General features: G+C 40.1%; 1 protein-coding gene across 1 annotated transcript in view; it reads left to right on the top strand.

Annotated features, from left to right (window-relative positions):
* LOC117390151 (nesprin-2-like) overlaps window positions 1-24373 on the top strand; it is a 92686-nt gene that overhangs the window by 64939 nt on the left and 3374 nt on the right. Inside the window, exons 25-50 of the mRNA XM_055230942.1 lie at window positions 369-485; window positions 2521-2714; window positions 3680-3761; window positions 4646-4737; window positions 5541-5661; window positions 6266-6556; window positions 7007-7261; window positions 7966-8297; window positions 9148-9306; window positions 10064-10214; window positions 10945-11103; window positions 12426-12593; window positions 13234-13335; window positions 13408-13608; window positions 14368-14575; window positions 14742-14854; window positions 16074-16276; window positions 16571-16678; window positions 16839-17121; window positions 17584-17931; window positions 18665-18994; window positions 19433-19738; window positions 22515-22742; window positions 23153-23269; window positions 23526-23849; window positions 24162-24368. Coding sequence (XP_055086917.1) covers window positions 369-485; window positions 2521-2714; window positions 3680-3761; window positions 4646-4737; window positions 5541-5661; window positions 6266-6556; window positions 7007-7261; window positions 7966-8297; window positions 9148-9306; window positions 10064-10214; window positions 10945-11103; window positions 12426-12593; window positions 13234-13335; window positions 13408-13608; window positions 14368-14575; window positions 14742-14854; window positions 16074-16276; window positions 16571-16678; window positions 16839-17121; window positions 17584-17931; window positions 18665-18994; window positions 19433-19738; window positions 22515-22742; window positions 23153-23269; window positions 23526-23849; window positions 24162-24368 — 5199 coding nt within the window. The remainder of the gene's footprint in view (window positions 1-368; window positions 486-2520; window positions 2715-3679; window positions 3762-4645; window positions 4738-5540; window positions 5662-6265; window positions 6557-7006; window positions 7262-7965; window positions 8298-9147; window positions 9307-10063; window positions 10215-10944; window positions 11104-12425; window positions 12594-13233; window positions 13336-13407; window positions 13609-14367; window positions 14576-14741; window positions 14855-16073; window positions 16277-16570; window positions 16679-16838; window positions 17122-17583; window positions 17932-18664; window positions 18995-19432; window positions 19739-22514; window positions 22743-23152; window positions 23270-23525; window positions 23850-24161; window positions 24369-24373) is intronic.

Genomic DNA, 24373 nt, shown 5'->3' with positions numbered 1-24373 from the left:
ATCAGTTTATCAGGAGATACAGAGTTACAGAGACATTTTTTCATATCTGTGCAAATCCATATGTAATAGTTGTAACTTGAATAAGTAATAAATAGAAATGGTTAATTAACAAGATTAAAAAAGTAGTTGCATTTATTTTACATTACATTTGGTTACATTTATATTGTCTTACATTTACATCTGGCCCTTTGAGAGCGACCATTTTGTTGATGTGGTCCTCTGTGAATATGAGTTTGACGCCCGTGAACTAGTTCCCCAAGTTACCCAAATGAAAGGTTACGTAATGTTGCTTTAAACCCATCCCTGTTGCATGTATTACCCCGTGTGTTGATTGTTTTGTGTTGTGGTGTTTGTTCATTGAACCGCAGGCTTTGAATGCTGAGATCACGGCCTTTTTACAACATTTACGTTTCGAAGTTACGAGAAAAGCCTTTAACGCGGCCGTCTCTGAGTGTGAGAGGCTCTTAAGCTCAGACCAACCCCAGGTATACAAAGAGCGACGCTAAATCTTGCACAAAGGGGGCGCTGCCTTTGGTGGATGGGACTATTTCAGAATCTAGTCTTTCCACTCTTTATTTACCCATCTGACGCAATCAAGCCCAATCAATCGCCAACGTAATTTGCAAAACTGCCAGTATAACCATTTAAAGTTAATTTTGTGTATTATTTTCAGTTAATTGTTATCTATTCTGAATTCATGTGTGTTTACTTAGTTACATTCTTAAATCTGTTCAAATGCAGCGTTTTGAGATCCTGCTCACAACCAGTTATTTATCCTATAACTTTTTACAGTAATTGTTTTGGGAGCCTTAATTTGTGGATGCTTAACACATTTTTTAACAAACACATTTTTTTTTAAACTAATTTTGTTGCATATTAACCACGCCAACGTTAGTCTCGATGCACTCACTATATTATATTTTTGTTTTTAGGAATTGTAAGCGTTTGATTTTGACTGTGAATCCCTTTGGTGCATGCTGCTTTTACCAAAATATCTTTCCTTCGCTAACACACTTCTCTCTGTCTCCTTTCTGTGCCTTTGATGCGATGCGGTCGAATGGTAACATGTTTGTAATCTAATCATTTTTGACACTGCTGTTTGTTACACTGCACCAGGAAACCACGACTCAGGGTGAGGCCCAAATACTTTCATTACCTTTTGTTTGGCAAAGGGCACCTACCTGTCAGCCTTTCGCTTAATAGACGTCAATTGATTCACGTGTGAACGAAATGCCAACCCATTTTCTTTTGAGCTGCGGTTTCCTTCAAGTATAAAAAAAACCCTTCTGTTATGGAAGTTTTGCAATTGACCTACTTATCAATGTTGCCAGTTCGGTTTTATATTGTGATAGAGTTCAGTTCACATTATTAAAGCATGCATAACCTACTGTGACCTTTGACTTGTTTCATAGGAAAATAAGAGGTTTTTGAACCATTTTTTAAAGTGCATATGACAGGTCTTAATGGTTTTCTAATTAGCACTTTGTTTGATTGGATAATAGTTTTGGTAAATATTAAATTCAGTTTTACACCAGGTCCTATAAATCTCCAATATTGCACAAAATTGACTCGTGTTAGAATATTGAGCCCTCTTCAAAAACAGACCTGGAGCTGTGTTTTGTTTCATTCACACATGTTTGAGTAACCCTTTATCATTACTCTGTCGACATCTACAAACCTCAAAATGCTCCGTTCCACCTTGTGATGTCATCAAGTGGTAGTTTTCACATTATCAGCTCCTTTTTACCTTTAGTTCAGTCAGAGATTGGCAATTCCAGGTCTGAAAGCATCCAAATGATTCTAATTAAGGTGTATGGAGCTTAAAAGCACTGTGGATCACTTCCTGTATTACCACATGATGACATCACAAGGTGGAACAGAGTGTTTTCTTGTTGAGAGAAGAACTCAGCCTAAATATGCAGGATTTGTGTGTTAAACATGTGAGAATGAAACCAAACACAACTCCAGGTCTGTTATTTGTGATGAGGAATCAGGATTTTAAACTAGATCAGAAAACAGTGTAATATGGGCCCTTTAAAATTGGTCAGGAGTACTTAGCTGGAGGATTTAGCGTCCATGTTTTAGGTTTGGTGAAGGGTATTCAGAGTAGTTAGAGGTAGGCCACTCAGATCCAAGGAGAACATGCAGTTTCATAGCAGTAATATAGATACAAAACTACACAATACAACAGTTTTAACATGAATAAAGATGATGTCATTTACCATATTTTCTGGACTATAACTCGCAATTTTTTTCATTTTTTGACAGATGCAACTTATACTCCACAAAATATGGTATATGCATTTGCCACATTATATCTATTGTGTAAGTTAAACACGCTTTGGGCCTTGTTTACAGTATGGTCGGGACTAAGTCAGATCATAAACTTCACCAAAATTGTCAAACGAGAAAAAGAAAAAAATCTACCAACAACTATATCTGCAGATCAACAGTAGTAATGTTACCTGCCCCTGTCTAAAACTACTACAAGAATACTAAACGTTTTAATGTCTCCATCAGTTGTGCTTCTCAGCGGAGGGGAGCTTTGCCCAAGTGGGGTCGCGCCTGTCGGCCCTGAAGTCCCTGTGTGAGACTCTGAGTCCAGAAGACGCCCACAGGCTGGCTCAGACACAGCTCCGAGAGTGTGAGACCAGACTGGCCGCCATCCAACGGCAGTACAGTGGAGAACAGGAGGCGAACCTACAGGAAACGAGGTAACACGTCAGACGCAGCATCATTAGACAAAGCTATTGATACTTTGCAGCTGCACTCGTGTTGATCACAGGCTCCTGAAAATATGCTGCTTTAATCCATTTTATGTATTTTTTATATAAAATGTTGATATATTTTGCGTTTTCAGTATGTCGTTTGAAGTTGTTGCCACTAGCGCCCCACTGTGGCACCTGGAATTCACAGCGGTCTCCCATCAATCGTGCAACATTACTCCATAGACACACAAGCCGTAGCCCCCACTGTAACATCAAACATCAAAGTATCAAATATTGGAGTTTTTCAGATTTTAGAATGTGATGATGTTATTCTCTCAAATTTACAAAACGTAAATTCACAAAGGTTTAACTTGATCATTTTTGTTAGTGAATAAACTCAAGAATTCACTGTATCACAACAAAAATCTGCAATTTAACAATATTCATTTTAGATGCCCCCATGTGTATTACCGTTGGTATAATGACAGAGTTGTGGGTGGGGATAGGGGGTAGGTGAGAACACAAGTTTTTTTTAGCTCCCAATCCTCAATACCATGCAGGAATCAGCCAAAATACAACCATATAATCATATCTTAAAGTCAAAAATATGTTCAAATTAGTGTACCTTGTCGTGTAAATTCTTAGTTGGCATAAAATGATCTTTACAAGGTGCCAGCAGAGCTCAGTGAAGACCATTTGAACACTGTCAGAAATCAGAAATACCTTTTATTGAATCACATTTCAACCATCTGTAACCACACAAAACATAAATGAAATAAATAAATCAGTTTTGAAACATGAGTAATTAGAAGTATTTGCAGAATCTTTGTTTTGGCCTAAAGGGACATATGTGATTAATTTGATCTGTGCTTGTTGATGCTGGTCTTGTTTTTTTTGTTTTTGTTTTTTTTTCATATTTTTAACCACATTATTGGTTGTATTTTTGACATTTCTTTGATTATTTGTGGCAGGATTCCTGTAGCGTTCACTGAAGACGTGACCGCACCAAAAGATCTGCCCAAACCCATCGAGAAACCTCAGCCGTCTCCTGAGGTACTGACTCACAGACATGAACTCTAATAATATACACAAAGTAATTTGAATGACAAGGTAATTTATGACAGAAAGACAAAAACAAAATCATGTTGGTTCACTGTGGTAACATTTAAAGGCCCTGTACCTGATGTTCCCACGTGTTTGAGTGTATTTGTCTTGCCTCAATAGAGATGTAAGAAACTAATGAGGTTAAAATAAGTCCACTGTGTACTGTCTGCATCTAATTATGAAGCTTTATATTGAGAATCAGGAAGTGCATTGTTCAGTGCAAAACTCTGCTCTGGCCTGTAAAAGTTGTGAAAGTTCTTATAAACTCATTGAGGTGAATAATTAAAATGCTCTGAATGCATAATGTAAGTGAGGAATAACTTTGCACCACTGTAAACTGTTTAACATGAACTTGTTCTGTTTTTTCACATTTTTAAAGTAGTAAAAATCAGGTATAGCCCCTTTAATGAAAAATGCAGCCAGCCAGATGTAATTTGTACTTATCTCATTTTGATTTACTTGAAATTTATTATAAAGACTTTCTGTTATTTGCTTAAAAGTCACATTATGTCGCTTTTTAGCTAAAATAAACTAAAGTTAAAGCATGTTTTCTGTCTATTTGTTTGTTTATTGCCATGAAAAACTAAAAAAAAAAACATGCATAATTTCTCTGAACGGTCTTGCATTTCCCCCTTGTTTCCATGGAAAGGCTTTTCCTTTGGCTATAATATTCCACAGTATGGCATAAGTCATATCTTTTTCCATGGAGAATGTTCAGAAGTATGATTTTAACTTTGTATTTCCATGGAAACACACGGGTGCCTCCTCCAGAAAGTTACATACTGTACATTTAAACTATGGTCTAAACTATATTCTGTCATGTGTTCTGTCAGGTGTCTTTGAAGGCAGCACCAGCAGAGAAGAGAGAGGTGGAGAAACAAGTGTCTGTAGAGGAGGAAGTGTCCAAAAAGGAGGCTTTGGAGAAGTAAGAAAGGATTTAATTTACAAAGCTACTTAAAGGTCATATATTATACAAAATTTTGCTTTTGTGAACTTTGAGCCATGTTAAAATGTTGTTAAACCTTCAAAAACGTGTGAATGAAACATGTGCTTCATTCACACATGTTTGAGTAATCTTTTATTAGTCTCTCTTGACCTGTCACAATAACAAACTTTGAAGCATGATATATTGTTACAAAGAAATATGTCTTGATGCCACTGACACAATGACAATAATGCAAGATAATCCCAGTAAAACCAAAGCCAGGAGCCTCAATAAATAAATAGCAGAATGTATGAATAATGAGCCCACTGTTGCACACACAATAAATATTGAGCCCCAAAATATATTGTTCCAGCTTTATATATATACTGAATGGTAAGTCGATAAGTAATTATCATGACAGCCTAAATCTGTCTCCATCTCCAAAGCTCAAAATGTTCAGCTTTACCTTGTGCTGACATGTAGTAGTAGTTTTCAGGTTATCAGCTCCTTTTACTTTTAGTTCAGTAGAGATTTGCAATTCCAGAGCTGAAATTATCCATGATTCTAGCGAAGGTGTATAGACTTTAAAAACATAGTAGAGCACTCTATTGCCACACGACACAAAGTGGAACACAGTGTTTTCTGTTGGAGAGAAGAACTCAGCTTAAATGTGCAGGGTTTGTGTGTTAAACATGTGAAAGAAACAAAACACAACTGTCTGTGATAAGAAATAACATTATAACATAGATCATAAAATGGTGTTTAAAATGTATTAAATAAATAATAACATTTTGTGTTTACAGATATGAGAACAGTAAGAGGCTGCTTCAGACCCAACTGGCCAAAATCGAGCAGAGCTTTAAGGACGTCCTGTCTGACTCTGTGTCTCTAAAAGGACTGCACACGAGACTGCAGGAGTTACAGGTACAGCTCCTGAGTTTAAAGTGCATATGACACGTTTAATGTTTTTATTGTAATGACTGTTTGGTGGATAGTACCTGTGGTGAATATTTATCATAGTTTTACATGAGTTAAGTGGTAGTTTGTGGGAAAGTTGAAAAGTAGCAGTAATTTCTAAAACAAAACCTATCGATGTCATCAACCCCGATAATTACATCCTAAATACACGAACAATTTACGCTAAAAGAAATTTTTCTGACAGTTTAAACATTCTTTTAACAAAATAAAGGTGTTGTTATTGCAGTCTAATCCTAACCTTTATAAAAGTTTTGAAGAATTACCTCTATGTACTGGTGCCATTGTCCAACCAGGAAGTAAAATTATGCCCTTCACCAAAATAAAATAAAATTAGAAAACAGAAAAACTAGGCAAGATTTTTGAGTAAAATCTTAAATATACTCATGGTAATTATGTTTTAGTGAAATGAGTAGTCTAACCTGTCATCTGCAATTTAAAAGTATTAAATATTGTAGTAATAATCCACAGAACAACATACTTTTATTTCAATGTGACATCGTCTAAAATTCTTTAATAAGTTAATTATTGAAATCCACATTTTCCTCCACAGTTCTTGCGTCAGGAGACGGAGGCGCTGTGGTCGGACTTCATTTCCCAGAGTGCCTTACTTCCCCCGTCGCCGGGCGTAGAGCAGGAGAGGGCGGAGCTTCAGGAGCAGTGGCGGCAGCAGCAGCAGAGCCTGCAGTCCCGCGGCAGCTCTCTGGGGGCAGCACTGAGACAGATTGACTCCACAGAGAATCACATGGTTGACTTCACAGACAGACTGGACCGGTTTCTACGGCAACCCAAAGACATCAGCGGCTTCACTCTGGCCAACACCAACATCCTCAAGGACATCAAGGTATCACAGGCCATCATGCTGATTTTATCGAATTGATCAAAACAAGATATTTTTATATGTCAAAGTTTTTACTCACCAATCTGTTATACACTGAGTGTCAGGACTGTCACCTGTTCGATCCCCTGGTCACGTGGGCCTTTCAGTGTTTAGTCAAACTCTGTATAAAAAGACTCAGGAGTCAAACCAACTACCTTCTTGCTATGAGGCAAACGTACAAGCCACTCAGCCACAGAGAGACAAACGGTCAAGGCCAGGAGAGAAGCCCACAGTGCAGCGCCTTTAACCACAGTAACACTGCGGTGCACGTGCCATTCTGTGATAATGGCCTTTACTACTAACACCAAACTGTCGTTACATTTTTGGACGATTTCTCAAAGTGTTCTATATTTTGATATCATATTGTACCTGGTTTTACTGATAATTGAACCTGCCTCTTGACTTTGTCAACAGGAATTGGACGGTAACATCCAGAGTGAATTGGAGCAGCTCTCTCGTTTAGACCCAGACTCCAGTGATCTTGACCCCAGAGACAGTTTCCCTCTGAGCCGAGAGGTGGAGGCTCACAGGACCAGTCTGGACCAGCTCCGACAGCAGGTGCAGAAGAGTGAAGCTGCAGCCAGAGCCTTAGACAGGTTCCTCATGTCTCTGAGGACTGTGGACGAGGACATCACAGGAGTCCAGAGCGCCCTCTTCACTGATCCCACGGTACTGCAACTCTCTTTTCAACTATTATGTAGGGCTGAACGATATGGGGAAAATACAAATCTGTGTACAGATCTAATTTTGTTGTTTGTTTGTGGTACTCATGGTAGTTGCAGCCTTTGGGATTTGCAAATTTGTCCATTCAAATTGAGATTTCAATTCGATTTGATTTTGATTTTGACCTTGCAGCACTACTACTGGGACAATCCAGTCTCTTTTAGATCTAGGACTCTTTAGGATTTAATCAGGATGACATGAAAGTTTGAATATTGTGATATAATTGCGAGGTTAAAAACTCTAATGATTAAAGCAAATGAAGACCTCAGTCTTCTAAGTTAGTACAACTATTATAAAAGACCCCATTAAATATTAAGTGTTTATTTAGGTTTTTATAGTCAGCCCTGTATTTTTGTGCATTACCAAAACATGTCAATGTATAACACAACAAGTCTGACTACTGTTAAATTGTTCAAATGTGAAGACTTATTTAACCTAATTGGAGCACCCTTAGGTATGTTGTCAATTATATATTTCGAAAACAATGTCTCTTTTGTATCGTCATCAAAATGTTAGGCTATAGCTCTGCCTAACTTAGACCTGAACCTTTAATTGCAAATACTGGTGTTATTTTTGTTATTGTCTTGGTTTCTATATTGACTTCTGCTCCCCAAACATCACATTATAATTATTGCTCTTCTTATTTCCAGGAGGGACGTTCTAAACTATCCCTGATCCGTCAGAGCATCGACAGCCTCAAAAACAAAGCTCCACAGTTGGACGTGCTGCTCCAGGGGGCTCGGCTCACCGTGACCCAGGAGGGAGTGCCCGCCTCCTGCCTCGACATGGTCTCCGCCCTGCTTCGCAAACTGGAGGAGGTGGATGGTTCACTGTCCAATCAGCAGCAGCAGAGCCAGACGGAGAACCAGAGCAAGTCCGCAGGTCTCAGGAAGAGGGCGCTGTTGAGTGAGCTGCGTAAACTACAGGACACAGTGGAGGCGCAGGGACTGAAGGAGCCCACTCTGCCGGCACTGCAGCAGAGGTGGGACAACCTGAATTATAGTTGAATAAAATATACCGATATGTGACCCGTACTTCCTAAAGCCCTTTTATTTTGACGGACTACTTCCTGTTTTGCCACAGTTCTAACTTACTTTAAGGACACTTTCCCGTCTCCTCCTCCGTAAAGTACATTTACTATACACCAAATAGATGTATGAGTATGCTGTGACATATTTGTTATTTGACCAGGTCTGAAACAGGACTATACTAAAAAAATCAGCTCTAAATTTTGAGATAACATGACAAGACTTAATGTGTTTTCTAATCTATGTTATAAAGTTCTTCCTCAATATTGTGTTTTGTTTTATTCACACAAACCCTGCATATTTAGGCTGTGTTCTTTTCTCAAACAAAAACACTCTGTTCCACCTTGTGATGTCATGTGATACGACAGGAAGATGGAGATGTAGACAGCCCAATAATGCAGGATTACTCAAACACGTGTGAATAAAATAAAACACAGCTTTTGGTGTGTTTATGAGGAGGTAACGGCATTATAACCCCAGTAAAAGCTCACAAGAGTCTATTTAGCATAATATAGGACCTTTAAGTAGTTCTTATTTACTATTTACTTCTTATTTATTTCCATTTTTACTATCAATGTTTTGCTAAAGATGTTGGAAGGATCAACTGCCCACCTACATTTTCAGCCCACCCAAATTTAACAGGCTAGAGTCGAGGCTGAAATGTCGCTTTGAATGTGTTTCCTCAGTACATTTAGTACAGCTTAAAAAATGTATAAAATGTAAACTTGCTCACACATTCACAGATTTGGAAAGCATATAATGATTTCTCTTTCATAACTACATGTTGTTCTTGTTTTTTTGCAGGCTTCGTGCTCTGTCGGATCTGGACTCTCAGCTGCAGACGCTCCTCCCTGAGTTCCAGAGTCTGACGGAGGTCCAGGACTCTCAGGGGGCTCTGGATGAGGCTCTACAGGACGAAGTACAACAACAGTGGGATGACACCAAGAGAGCACTGTCCTCCAGGTCACTGTTTTTTTTTTTATCAATTGAACTATTTCCATTCTCTGAAAGATTAAGTGATCATGTATATTTTTTGTCTTTGTAGACAAGACAATAGAATATGCTGAACTGTAAATGTAAAATATACTCTGGTCCCTCGTTTATCGTGGGGGTCACATTCTAAAAATAACCCACAATAGGCAAAATCCGCAAAGTAGTCAGCTTTATTTTTTACAATTATTCTATATGTTTTTTGTCTGTAAAACCCCTCACCACACACTTTATACACTTTTCTCACACAGGGATTAACATTTTCTCACATTTCTCTCTCGTTTAAACTCTCTCAAAGTTCAAACCTTCGTAGGCGTCTTTGTCGGTGCAGAACGTTTCATCGACATTGTGGGTTTTGTCGGGGAGAAAACAAATTGCAAACCCACAGCACTTCAGAGTCACACTGCGATCCAACGTTTATGTAAATTTGTCTGAACACATTCTGTACTGGACAGAAGACACGGCACGGAGGAGACTGATGGACAATGGTCTACAGTCCAACAGCCAATCAGGACGCAGAACACAACGCACGATCATACACTGTAAAAAAAGCATGTAAAACTGCACACACAAAAAAAATCCACGAAACAGTGAGACCATGAAAACCGCGATATGATGAGGGACAACTGTATCATAAATAATAATCTAATGGATTCTCAAATCTCAATTAAAGAGATATTTTGACGGTTGTATTTGCATAACTAATAAATGACATGTTGTCTTGTTTTAGGAGGCAGCAGTGCAGTGGCCTGATAGATTTACTGAAGAAGTTCCAGAGCTGCAGAGGCCAGCTGAGGTCCACTCTGCAGAAAGCAGAGCAGACATTCAGTGAACAGGCCTCGTACATGGGGAAAGACAACCTGCACAAGTCCATCACTAAAGTATGGATACAATATTTTTATTTTAATATCGTGTTTTTAAGTGCCATCTGTAAATAGTTACTGAATCAAATAAACATCTTGTGTAAAAAGTTATTCACCATCAAATGCACCTTTTTTAAAAATGCAAAGTCTTTGTTTGTTGTTTGATTTAAGATAAATGTGTATTATTTATTCTTAGTATATACTGCAGTTTTCCCACTGTGGTAGGTTTTCTTCATGTATCTTACCTTTTTAAAATGTTTGCACTTCCAAAATAAAATAAAATACTGAGTAATACATGATGAACTGGAAGCAGCTTTTACCAAGAGAAGCACTAGAGGGCAGGCTTGTTCTTTCTGTAAGTTTTTGTCCTGGTATAAAACTGGTGCTAAATGAATGTATTAAAAAGACGGGTTATTAGTACATTACAGACTTTTAAACCCGCTCCTTGCATTATTATTGTATTTGTAGCTGAAACTACACGACATACTTCTGGCAATGCATTTATGGTACCTAAACTAAATGCCAACTACAATAAAACACTTTCAATTACAGAGGAATGTATGCATAAAATCTACTTCCTAAACATTTAACAATAATAGAAAACCATTTGAATTCAAAACTTTAGTGAAAATCTTAATTCTTTAATCTCTTTGTACTTAACTACATTTGCTGATGCTAACAGCCAAATAAAAATATAAAAACTTCAGCAATAACTTTGATTTGATTGGTCTTGTGTTCTTTTTTGCAGGTGGGTGAGATAAAAGAGGAGCTGGGGAGTCTGGGCGGTCCCATGGAGGAGCTCAGAGCGGTCTGCAAACAGATCCAGTCCATTGTGAAGACGATCCCGGACTGTAACCAGACTTCATTTGAGGCCGAGGCTGAATCCCTCATGGACACCTGGCTCGATGTAAGATGAATGGATAAATAAGTATTCAGTGCTACAGGTTCAAATCAGTATTTTTAGTCATTTGGGAAAACAGTTTAAAAACATTTGTTCTCTTTCATGCTGATATTTGTAGAAGTATTCCAAACACTTTATGCAAAATCGATTTTCGAGTATTCTACCATATTATAACGTTGTTCCCTCATCAAAAACATGTCTGAAGAGGTTTTAGTAATCTAGCGATCTCTCCTGGGCCCTATTCGAACCTTCCTTACGGTTAGCTGTAAGATTTCGTGCAATGCTCCGCCCACATGCCTGCGTCACCCATTTTCCCTCACGGCAATTCTCCATAGATATACAAAAAATGATTAAAAAAAACCAACACACTACAACTTCACAAACCTGATGCGATGTGCAGTAGTTTCATTAGCGGGATGCAGCTGATTGTGCTGTGATAGCGCTCTGAAGGGGGAGTGACTTAGGGTGGAGAGCAAAGAGAGGGGCGGGGCTCACGTGTCAAAAACGAACGTGAAACATGCTAATACAAACTAAAAACTACACTAAAATTGAATAGACTTAAACTGTTTTTGTTTTTTTTGTTTTTACTACAAAGCCAACAATTAACTGAAACGCCTGTAATTCTGTTAAAAGTCAAATTCTAGTCAAAAATATAAAGTATATTTACATAAAGACCCAGAAAAAGACATTATTTTATCACTTTAACGTTTAAGCATAATACATGTACGCTCAGGGTTTTAAATTCCTAAATGTGAGGATATATATTTGCAGAGACTCTAATATTTGCCACTGTCCAAAACTCGAGCCAGGTGTGGGTCACGGTGACATCCAGAATCCACGTCTCCATTTTACAGTATTTTTGTAGAAATATGCAAAAGGGAAATCCGCAAATGTTTAACCTGATCATTTATAATTTACAATTTATCCTGTCATAATTATCAAACAAAAAAACAGTTTAAAGGTGCACTATGTAACTTTTCTGGTAAAGGATGTGCCACCTGCTTGTCTCCATAAATATGTTTCTGCTTTGTCTAAGATGTTCCGCACTATAGCATTAAACGTGCATTTATTAATTTGAAGGTTGGTTTTATTGCTCAAAAACACTGTGAAAAACCTGCCTTCTTAATGAAAGCAGCCTTGCATCTTCACAGACCTGACCTGTAATTTACGTCAAATAGATAGACAAATGACCTACTATACCGTGGAACATTCGAGGCAAAGCAATAACGTTTCCACGGAGATGAACAAGTGCCACCAAAACACTACAGGAGTATAAGAGGATGGGAGGGCATCTGTCTTCGTTATTAACATTTCTCTTTATTCTGCAGGTGACGGAGAAGACTGACTCGTACATGGATAACCTGCAGGTGGCGCTGGAGCTGTGGGACAAACAGCTGTCGTTGGGGTCAGAGGTCGACAGTTGGGCCGGAGCTAAACTGTCTCTGTTTGCAGCCAGTCACCCCTTTCACAATGAACAACAAGTCTTCGCCATGAGAGTAAGAAACACTGATTATTTTTATTTCTTACATTTCACAGTTTTATGATGTTTTATTTTAATGTAGAATAAAATCATGTTTTTAGTGGACTTGGTAAAAAGACTTGTCATTTTTCTGGTAGAGGAGCTTTTGCCTGGAATGTTTCTCAGTGTGGCATTAAACTTATCTAGTATCTCCGTGGAGACGAGCAGGTGACGGCACAAGGGCAAGTCAAAGGTCAGATCTGTGGAGAGGTGACCCCATCCCAGTTAAGACAACATATTTTATCAAGGTATTTTAGGGCAATGTAAATACCTGTATTTGAATTAGTGCTAGATAGATACGTTTAATGTCATACTGTGGAATATTTCAGGGAGATAAGCAGGTGACAGACCCTCCACTGGGAACAGATGCACCGGAACATTGCACATTTACGACAGTCCTCAAGTTTTTTTTAGTTTTTCAGTCACCCAGCTCTGAAAAAAAATCGTTGTATAGGCCGCAGGGTTCAAAACGTGAAAAAAAGTAACGGCTTATAGTCCGAAATCTACGGTAACGATTAGTCCAGGCTTTGGGGTATTTCTCAATTCACTCATCTCATGGAAGTTCCACAATGCGACAGAAATATGATTAATATGTTTTTATAATATTTCTATTTTAGGACGAGATCAACAAGAACGAGGAAAACATCGAGCATTTCCACAGAAAGTCGGTTGAGATCCAGGAGATGCTTCAGAGCCAAGAATCGCCCCTAGAACTACAGGTCCGTCAAAACGCTTATAATTATGATTAGATTTGGTAACTGTACTTCTAAATCGATTGTTTCCGGGGTTAGGTGATCGAAACAGGCCTTCGTAAGCGCATGGAGCAGGTGAAGGAGCTGTTCACGGACTGCACGGACGTGTTTGAGGAGCTGATGGCCGTGAAGAAACATCTGACGGAGAAGATCGAGGAGTGTCAGAGCGCAGTGGAGAACCTGCAGAGCCAAATCATCAAGTGTGACGCGACCAAACCCGACGCAGAGACTCAGATACAGGTGAGAGTATCTTTATGTTTTATGGAGCTAAAATATGTAAAATGTATGTTTGAACATGCCCATATCATGAAAGCCCAGGTAGAATATCTGACAGATGTTCTACCAATAGTGCACCAACATAGTAATTGAGTATTTTCAAGGCAACAGTTCTTTTTCTAATAGCGTTAGATGATGTTTTGATGGTATAAAGTGCATTTTAATTTGCAGGAAAAAGTACTGTCAATGATTATTTTGGGCCAAATCAGCAAGAAAAATTGGTCTGAAGGCCGAATTTGGCTTTTATATAATAGATTTGTGAAATAATTCAATAATATAATTAAGAAAATGTGCAAAAAAAATGTTTAAATGATAATGTTTTATGTTATATTTAAGTATTGGCATTAAAGATCTCCAAATCTTTGTGAAATATCTTTTAGTTTAAAGTACATGGGTAATTTAGTTTTATGTTTACTTATCTTTATGTGACGTGTGGGTCAATTTTTGCCGCTGCTTTTAATTTTACTAATGAGACTTTGTACTTCATCCATCACTTCATCCAGTTTCACTACATCCACTACATTAAAACTGGGACTAAACCAAAAACTAAACATGAATGAGACCAAGACTAGAACAGGACCAAACCAATTCTACATCAGAACTAAACCACGTTCAAACTCGTCCCAGACTAACCCTAAGCTTAACCCAAACCCTAACCCTAATCCAAGTGTGAAGGCATCCTTAGTGAGATTATCAAAACCGTAATCGTCTCTCGTCTTTTAGGACCTGTGTGAGGATCTGGACTCCCAGGAGCTGCAGGCTGAGTCGGTGTTGAAGGAGGTGTCTCTTGTCTCCAGTGTGACCAGTCCTCAGGCTCTGGAGGCTCTGTCTGTGGACTGCACCAGGCTCCGAGAGGCCCTCAGCAGAACCAGAGAGATGATCCACCTGAAGAGAGAGGAGAGGGACAAGGGACTGCTCAAAGTACTGCAAGGTAAAATACACTACAAATATGTACACAATCCATGTTTTTAATAATAAGCATAATAAACATTTTCTGCTTTTTTTGTAAAATCCTTTTGTATTCCTGCTTCCTTGTTCCTTTTGATAATCAAGAAAATAATGACTCGTTTTGAATAAACTTTAAATTTGTTCCACAGATGAGAAGCAGTCCTTTGAGGAGTGGTTCCAGGATCAGCAGCTTTCAGTGAACGAGTGTTTTGAGAATCCAGAGAGTACGGCCAATGTGGAGACGACCATCCAGAGACTCACTGTGAGTATCAGTGCACAGAGAATCAATGAAATAGCTACACATCCATCTTCTACATTATGGTGAATTAAATTAGTTTACATGTGATTCTGTCAATTATTTCATATTTTCTTGTTTTAATGATCTTGATGTCCCCAAATCATCCTACAAAAAACATAACAATATTAAATTTACTGCAAAGAACCTTTTATAATCAAGTTCTATTTGGTTTTACTTTGGTTTGGTTTCAAAAATGAAATCATTCCAAGTACCTCCTGTAAGTTACATTACATTTGCATTGCACTTTTCAAGCTCGACAAGTCTCTCAACACGCTCTACTGTACTGTATTTATTAGTCATTCATGCGATGCTGGGTGGTATTAAGCAACTTAAAGCCACAATGTGTAATATTTTATCTAAAAAATAGACCATCTTATTTTGGCTGTATTTATTGCACTGAAAAGCACATGTCCTTACTCTGAGTAGGGCTTGCATCTCCACAAACCTGACTGATTCGGCCACATCCAGAAAGTTACGCACTGTACTTTTAACTGGTCATGGCTACCCTGGGGTAGACTGACAGAAGAGAGGCCAGAGCCCCTATCACTGCTGCTACTGCTGTTTAATGCAGTACTTTTCATAAGCAGGTTTTCATCATGTAACATGAGATATTTACACAGAAAGACGGTACACAGAGGGTTTTTTTAAGACACACTTTTTTTAAAGCACCAACACACCATCAACACGGGATGAACACACCTGCAGGTTTAGAAAATAAAACAGGATCAACAAAGACCATCTGCTTTTATTTCCTCTGAAAGCTTTTGTCGTCTTTTTACATTGACTAAATTCTTCCTGCTGCTGCCTCCAACATCGCACCATCGATTCACTAATACTAAGCTTATGTGCAGTGGCTCTATTTCCTTCTTTGATGCTGAGCTTGCGTGCGTAAAATGACAGTTCAAAATCATAACAAGTGTATTCTACACTGCATAATCTTTCCCCACGTCTGTCTCACTTTTGCATTTATTGTTAGAGAGCGCCCCTCAGTGGCCATTAGTCAGTAAAAATCTCTAAATTAGTCACACTGTTGTATAGGCCGCAGGGTTCAAAGCGTGGGAAAAAAATAGCGGCTTATGGTCCCAAATTTATGGTAAATGTTAAAAAAAAGTCAGAAAAAGAGTTTTTTCTAGTTTGACCTTTGCATTTCATGTATTCTGAGAGTATGAGTCTTGTTTTTTAGGGTTTCCTGAAGTCCACAGACCCTGAGCGGCGCCTGGACCAGCTCAGAGACCAGGTGACCCGAGGACAGAGGCAGATCCCAGACCAAAACCTGGTCGAAATCTCGGACTTCATCAGAGAACAACAGGAGGAGGTGGACACCTTCAGGACTCACTGTCACAACAGACTGCTGCAGATGGAGGAGCTGCTCAGTCTACTGCACAGGTGAGGCAATATCCAAGTGTCAGTTTTATTTTCTAAAATTTACGAGTTTAAGTTGAATTTGTTGCACTTGGTGAAACAAATTCACCAAAATCTTCAAACTGGTGTGGTCCGCTATATGATGTAAGGTTTGAAGGCCAACTCCCCCCACACAATGATCTGTCACAAGAAGCACTAATCAGTAATCTCAGTGTGACTTTCCTGCTTAAATAATGAAAAAATACACATTCTTGTTTTCTTCGTACTTGTGTCTGATGTAAGCAAAATAACATGTTTTTTTTTTCATGTTTTATTCAGTTTGCAGAAAGAACACAACAGCTTCAGTGAGTGGCTGCAGATGAAGGAGAAACAGGCTCTGGAACCAGAAAGGCTTAGAAACCTGCTCAAAGAACTTCAAGACGCAAAGTGAGATGTTTTCTAGAACTGAATGCCTTCAATAATAAAATAAAGATGGCTATTTGTTTTAACTTGGTCAGCAAGATGAAATCTAAAACTAAAACTGATTCAATGCATTTGTACGTTAAAATAAAGAAGTGAATAACATAAATCCCCTTTTGTTCCTCAGCGCACGAGTTACCGCTCTGTCCGACCTCGTGGGCTCCGTGCGCAGACAGGGCGTGAGAGGAGACAGTCTGCTGAAGGACTCTGATAACCTGCTCCAAAGATTCAAAAACCTGGAGACCCAAGTCCAAGACCAAGTCCAGACGCAGGACCAGACCCAGGAGAATCTAAACCAGTTTAAATCTAAGGCTGAAGAAACAAGGAAGTGGATGAGAGAGCTGCTGGAGCCAATCAGCTTGGTGCAGACAATAGAGAGTGAACCAGAGGAGGTGAAACACAAAGCAGAGGTGAGATATTTAATTGAAACATGACCCTTTTAAGAATTCTAACCACACACCTCCTGGTTCCTCAGCTGTTTTTCTTTGGGTTATACTTAATTGCAAGTTTATGCAATATGACACTGCAATGTATTATATATGGTCTTGTAAGGAACATAAAAAAAGTAAAGTCCAGACTGTTACCTGTTTCAGCCAATACACAAGACACTGATACAACAAACAAGATATATAAGGCCCATGTGAAATAGATGTCATGTGAAAATATTGATAGTCTGTCTAATTATTTTAGCAGTAGTCAGCTAGTCAAATGATTATTTCTATTGTACATTGAATTTTTTAACCAAATTAAGGTTTAAATATTTTGACTACGGGAAGATAGAGAATATTTATAAATAAAGTGAATTATAGATGAAGATCAGAAATGGTTTGTTCTGTAGTAAGAACACTGATATTTCATGTTCTTCTCTGTAGACAATACTCAAGTCCAAACCTGAAGGGGACTCTAAACTGGAGGATCTGAGATTCCAAAGCCAGACTCTTTTGGACCAGGATCTGGACAAGAACCAGAGACTGGAGGTCCAACGGCGCATCAGAGACACAGAAGAGTCCTGGAGATCTGCTTTAGCCCAGACTGAAGATGCCCTGAAGACCGCAGAGACCCAAGTCCAGACCCAAGTCCAGAACCGAGCCCAGTTAGACCGAGACCTGGGCGAGTTCAGGGACCAGACTGACTCGGTGCAGACCTGGATCTCGGAGCAGGAGGACCAGCTGCAGAGTCTGAGGCTGCTGCCGATGACGGAGAGGGTTCAAGTGGCTCAGGTGAGAGTTACACATTTGGTCATTACATTCTGAAAATCGTATAGTTTTACAGGTAGATAAGTAGCAGCAGAACAATTTGCTCAGATGTTTATGAATTAAAATGTTTCGATCTGGTTTGTGGTAACTACTGGGTCTAGCTTCTATAATCTCCCTTATGTTGGCTGTTTGAATTATAAAAAGCAGACTCACTAAAAGAAGCCACAAGATTTTAGATTTTAGATAAAAACAGTAAGGTGGAAATACAATTTATACAAGTAAATAAAGTAAATTAAATAAAATATATCTAAAAATACATCCAAGAGTTTGTCTAAGGAAATACACAGACACACAGCTGAAATGGTGACTTTGACATGACATAAGGGTAAGTTGTACAGTTGTATTACATAATCAAATCTGATCATGTGATTATAACTTATTATTACATTTATTTAACTTCATAATTGTTTTTTGTGAAATTATTCTGAATTGAAAACATCAGATTTACTACTTCACAGAACTATAAACCTATTGACTCTGAACTTTTGAACACCTTTTAATATCTCTTGAACATTTTAAACTCATTTTCCTAGCTATGCTTTGGTTTCAACTTTGCTTATCTTTCCCTGTACATATTCTGTTACTTTTGAAAATGAGGGGCTTTGCAATTTTGGTTTGATTTCACTCGATTCATCTTGCAACTTTCTTACATTCATGCTTCCTTGCTTCCTTCCCTCTTCTTCCTTTCTCTCCTTAGTCTTGTGTGAACTCCATACCTAAAGGTGACTCTTTGGTCCAGGATCTGAAGCATTTGTGCCAAAATCTGTCCCAGAACCAGACGTTGGACGATTCCCAAAGACGTTCCATAGAAGATGCAGCCAAAGAGACAGAGGAGCAATGGAGTGGAGTTTCCCAAGCTGCAGAAAAGGCCCTGAACGCAGCACAGAGTGAGGCTGCAGTTCAGAGGGATTACGAGGCATTAAAGGACCAATGGGAAAAACTACAGACGTGGATCAGAGAGCAGAAACAGAAGGTCATGTCTGTAACAGCACTGGAGACGTTTGAGGAGAGGCTGCAGCTCGCTCAGGTGGAGTTTTGTTTTTTAACTACGGTGGACAACTGGTTGATTCAAGGCTGAATTTAGGCAACTATTTATTTCACATTATATAATGAAAGTAATCTATTTCAATAAAAATGCTTAATCCAGCCAGAACTGACAGATGACCAACCAATTCACTGACTAATCAGTTTATTATCAGTGTAAATTGCATTTGATATAAACAGAATGTTTTTTGTAATATTCCGAAATAATGTCATTATTTATCTTTGAGTTCACTGATGATTTACGTGGAGGATAATAGTTTATTATTATTATTATTATTTTATTTTATTTTTTTTTATCATGTAGGTGATAAAATGATAAACACATTACTCATTTTCATGCTGCACATTTTCATTTGTAAGTCGGGTGCCAACTGTCAACTGAATCCCATACATATTATTATTTACTTTTCTCTTTACTCAGTCCGTTCTGAACTCCAAACCCGAGGGTGACTCAAACCTCCATGATCTGAGCAGACAGGCCCAGAGTCTGGTCCAGAGCCCACATTTGGACTCGACCCTGAGGGCGGAGGCAGAGAGGATGGTCCTGGATGCAGAGCAACAATGGAAGACAACGCTGCAGACGGCCGCTCAGGCTGAACTCAAAAGTTTGTCAGACAACTTTGAAAACCAGAGTCAAAGCACCCAGAGCTGGATCAGAGAGAGACAACAACTACTGCACAGTGTGGGAGGACAGGCCCCACCCAACCAGAGAATACAGACTGCACAGGTATGTAAAGGTTTGGTAAAAAATACACTACAGTATACAAGGATGGACAAAGAGTGGGTTGTTCATTTGGAGAAAGTTAATAAGCTGTTGGTAAACAACTTTTTCAAGGACTTTGTCTAAAAACGGCATCAAGACGGCTCTTCTTCAGGAGAGGCTTGATAACCACAGTTTTCAAACCTCTTGGGAATGTTCCAGATTGAAGTGACATTAACTATGCAAACGAGGGGTAACAGTAAACTATTGAGCACAGACTTTAGAAATTTAGTGGGTAAAACATCGAGGCAGCATGTAGATGAACTCAGACTGGTGACAATCTCTTGGACAGTTTTGTCAGTTACAGGTGCAAAGTGAGTCAGCTCTAAGTGTCTAAGTAGCTGCAGGGGTCTAATTTGCAGCGTGGAATTGATGGCATTTTTAATGCCCTGAACCTTATTATTAAAGAACACTGCAAACTCATTGCGCTTAGATGTGGAAATTAGTTCTAACGACAGTGGAGCTGGGGGTTTGTTAATCTGTTTACTGTTGCAAACAGGACACGAGAGTTGTTACTGCAACTTCCAATAATGTCAGAAAAATACCTTTGCCTTGTTCTACATAAACTGTGGTTGTACATGTGCATCTTTTCTCTGTAAATGTCATAATGAACCTGGAGCTTTAACTCCATCCCCACTTGGCCCTTTGGCACTCCCTTTTGCAATGGTGTCCAAAACATTTAAACACTCGAAGTCAATCAGAGTTCAACAAATCCTCAACATCAGAACATGAGGCATTTTCAAAGAACATCTTTTCCACGAACAGTGCACCTGTTTTATCAATGGGAACAGACAGGTCAAAAAGACACAGAAATGATCAGACGGAGCAACATCCACCACATTGACATTTGAAATATTTACTCCTTTTGTAATGAGCAGGTCCAGTGTGTGTCCTCTGTTGTGGGTGGACTCGCTGACATGCTGAGTCAGACCAAAGGTTTCAAGGACAGACCTGAGCTCTTTAGCGTTTCTGTCAAACACATTATCCACATGTACATTAAAATCACCTGTAATGACTAAACCATCAAAGTCTGTGCATACGACTGAAAGCATCTCAGTAAAATCATCAATAAAACTCAGACAGTGCTGGGGAGGTTTTCATATGACTAAGTAGAGTATGGAGGGGGATTGTTTTAGCTCCATTTTAAAGGAAACATACTCAAAAGATGAAAAAGACAGAATTGCATTACCTGTGTTTTTGTCGAGCCATGTTTCGGTTAAAACCATAAAGTCAAGATTAAAAGAAGAAATAAAATCATTAATTAAAAAGGACTTGTTACATAGAGATCTGACATTGAGCACAGCAAGTTTCAGATTAGTTTCAGTAGGACTGGATGTTATCTTCTTACAGGGAATGTGAACTAAATGTCTCTGATTGGACCGTCTAACTGTCCTTCTGTTAATCAGTCTACGTGGTGTAAGTGTAGATACAGCTCCAACACAGGGCCTCAGCATGATATTATTTTTATCATGACTGTATGTCAGCAGAGGCCCTGTGTGTCCGAGCTCTTGGTGATGACGGCTCTGGGGGAAGGCAGGGAAGGGCGAGGAGGGGGGAGTTTAGATGAGGGAGCAGGTGAGGGCCGAGGAGGTGGAGCAGAGGGGGGTTTGGGTGAGGGAGCCACCACTTGGGAAGGCGGTTGTAGTCATAGTAGTACTTATAGTATATTGATAAAATGAAGAGATAATGGAAAATTGAGTTCTGAATATCTTCATTTTCATGGGTGATTCAACTTATGTAAATGTTTTGATTAAGAAATATACAGTATAGATGATCAGATGGAGCAGAGGAGAGGGTCAGATGGAGCAGAGGAGAGGGTCAGATGGAAAAGAGGAGAGGGTCAGATGGAGCAGAGGAGAGGGTCAGATGGAGCAGAGGAGAGGGTCAGATGGAAAAGAGGAGAGGGTCAGATGGAGCAGAGGAGAGGGTCAGATGGAGCAGAGGATGCAGAGGAGAGGGTCAGATGGAGCGGAGCAGAGGAGAGGGTCAGATGGAGCAGAGGAGAGGGTCAGATGGAGCAGAGGAGAGGGTCAGATGGGGCAGAGGAGAGGGTCAGATGGAAAAGAGGAGAGGGTCAGATGGAGCAGAGGAGACGGTCAGATGGAGCAGAGGATGCAGAGGAGAGGGTCAGATGGAGCAGAGGAGAGGGTCAGATGGAGCAGAGGAGAGGGTCAGATGGAGCAGAGGAGAGGGTCAGATGGAAAAGAGGAGAGGGTCAGATGGAAAAGAGAAGACGGTCAGATGGAGCAGAGGATGCAGAGGAGAGGGTCAGATGGAGCAGAGGAGAGGGTCAGATGGAGCAGAGGAGAGGGTCAGATGGAGCAGAGGAGAGGGTCAGATGGGGCAGAGGAGAGGGTCAGATGGAAAAGAGGAGAGGGTCAGATGGAGCAGAGGAGACGGTCAGATGGAGCAGAGGATGCAGAGGAGAGGGTCAGATGGAGCAGAGGAGAGGGTCAGATGGAGCAGAGGAGAGGGTCAGATGGAGCAGAGGAGAGGGTCAGATGGAAAAGAGGAGAGGGTCAGATGGAAAAGAGAAGACGGTCAGATGGAGCAGAGGATGCAGAGGAGAGGGTCAGATGGAGCAGAGGAGAGGGTCAGATGGAGCAGAGGAGAGGGTCAGATGGGGCAGAGGAGAGGGTCAGATGGGGCAGAGGAGAGGGTCAGATGGAGCAGAGGATGCAGAGGAGAGCATTAAAGATCACATTTTGTTACATTTCTAATTGTAATCTTCTGTATTTTGTAGGCTGTGCTGAGCTCCAAACCTGATGGCGACTGTAAAGTGAATAACTTGAGGAGAAGAGGCCAGACTTTGAGTGACCACAGAGACCTGAGCGAGAGCCGCAGACAGCAGCTTCAGCAGACGGTCAAAGATACAGAGGAGCAGTGGAGGAACCTGCTCCAGAATGCCAAGCAAGTCCAGAGCACAGCTGAGGGGCAGGCCCGAGAGGAGGAGGAGAGCAAGCAGAAACAGGTGAGGACGAAGAGGAGGAGGAGGAGGAGGAGGAGGAAGGAGGAAGGAGAGGAGTGGGGAGACCAGAATAACACAGGTGAGAGTGAGAGAGGAAAAGAAAGACAGAGCACAGCAAAGGAGCAGGTCTGAGAGGAGGGGGAGAGAACAGGAAAAAACAAGCGAGGAGTAGGAGGAGAGAGAGAGAGAACAAGGGAGCAGGGAGAGAAGAGAAGGTGAGAAGGAGAAATGGGGTAGGTGAGGATGGGGGATGGAGAGAGAGGAAGGAATTATTCCACCAGTGACACTTGGTTGAAGGATGGGTCAAATGCACATAATTAATTGAAGTGAAGTACACCTTTCCCTTAACCTTTGAATAGAAGGTGCTTGTTAGTGTTATTATATTTGTTATTACATTATTTGTGTTTTTGTAGCTGAAAGAGTTTGACTCCCAGAAAGAAGAAACCAGTTTGTTCTTCAAAGACCTTCAGCAGAAACTGTCCTGTGTGAAGGAGCAGCCCACAGCAGAGGACAGACTTCACACGGCTCAGGTGAGAAGATGAGAAAAACTACTAGAATTTAAATTGTACGTTGTTGTTGCTGAGCCGCACAGCCATTGACGTGAAAGATTCTGACTTAATTGTATTAGAAATCGAAGAAAAATTACACATAAGCACATCAAAAGCGCATTTCATTTGTCACTTTGTATTTTGCAATTAAGATCAACTATACAGTAAGTCACATTTTTGCTGAATAATAGTTTGACCCATATAACCCAAGTTCACGTGAGCCATTTGAATTTCCCAGACCATTCTGAGCTCCAAAGCAGAGGGAGACTCCAAACTGCAAGAGCTGAAGAGGAAAAGCCAGAGTTTACACCCAGATTTAGATGAACAAACCAAATCGGACGCTTCCGGGACGGTGGAGGAGATGGAGGAGCGGTGGACCGAGCTGCTTCAAGAAGTGAGGCTGATCCTGGGTCAGTCTGAGCGGCAGTGTGCCCTGGAGAACCTGCTGAAGGAGTACAACCAGACAAAGCAGAAGAGCATTGTCTGGGTCCAGGAGAGAGAGGAGAGGGTGAAGGATGTGGACGTGAACACAGAGCCAGGACAGACCATCAGCACTGCACAGGTTAGTACTATATATTGTAATCAGTGATGCAGGAAATCAAACTTCGTTACACATATCTCATTGACTGGATAAACACACAATGCGAATTACTTTAAAAAGGGGGTATTACATTTCTACGGAGGTATTACTTGCTAACAGTTCACTATGTTACTTTTTATTGTTTTGAAAAAAAGCTATATTTGTTTTGTTTTTGACCTTGCTCCTGCACTAAATCACTCCCGCTCCAGAGCCCTATCAAAATACAATTGGGTTTCTAGATTACTCAAACACAAAATATCATAAAATATTAAAACACTATCTTTGTTTTTTTAGATGATCCTGAGTTCCAAACCGGAAGGCGACTCTAAACTTTCCGATCTCAGGAGACAAACCCAGAGTCTGTTGGACCGGGACGACGTGGACGAAGACACGAGACACCAGGCGAACCAGATGCTGACGGAGGTAGAGTACCAGTGGAGGGACGTCCTACAGAAGGCTGAGGAGATGCTGAAGAAAGCCAGCTCCAGTACACTGTGCACAGGGAG

Source organism: Periophthalmus magnuspinnatus, chromosome 22, assembly GCF_009829125.3.
Source record: "Periophthalmus magnuspinnatus isolate fPerMag1 chromosome 22, fPerMag1.2.pri, whole genome shotgun sequence".
NCBI lineage: Eukaryota > Metazoa > Chordata > Actinopteri > Gobiiformes > Gobiidae > Periophthalmus > Periophthalmus magnuspinnatus.
This window is presented reverse-complemented; position numbering and strand designations above follow the sequence as displayed.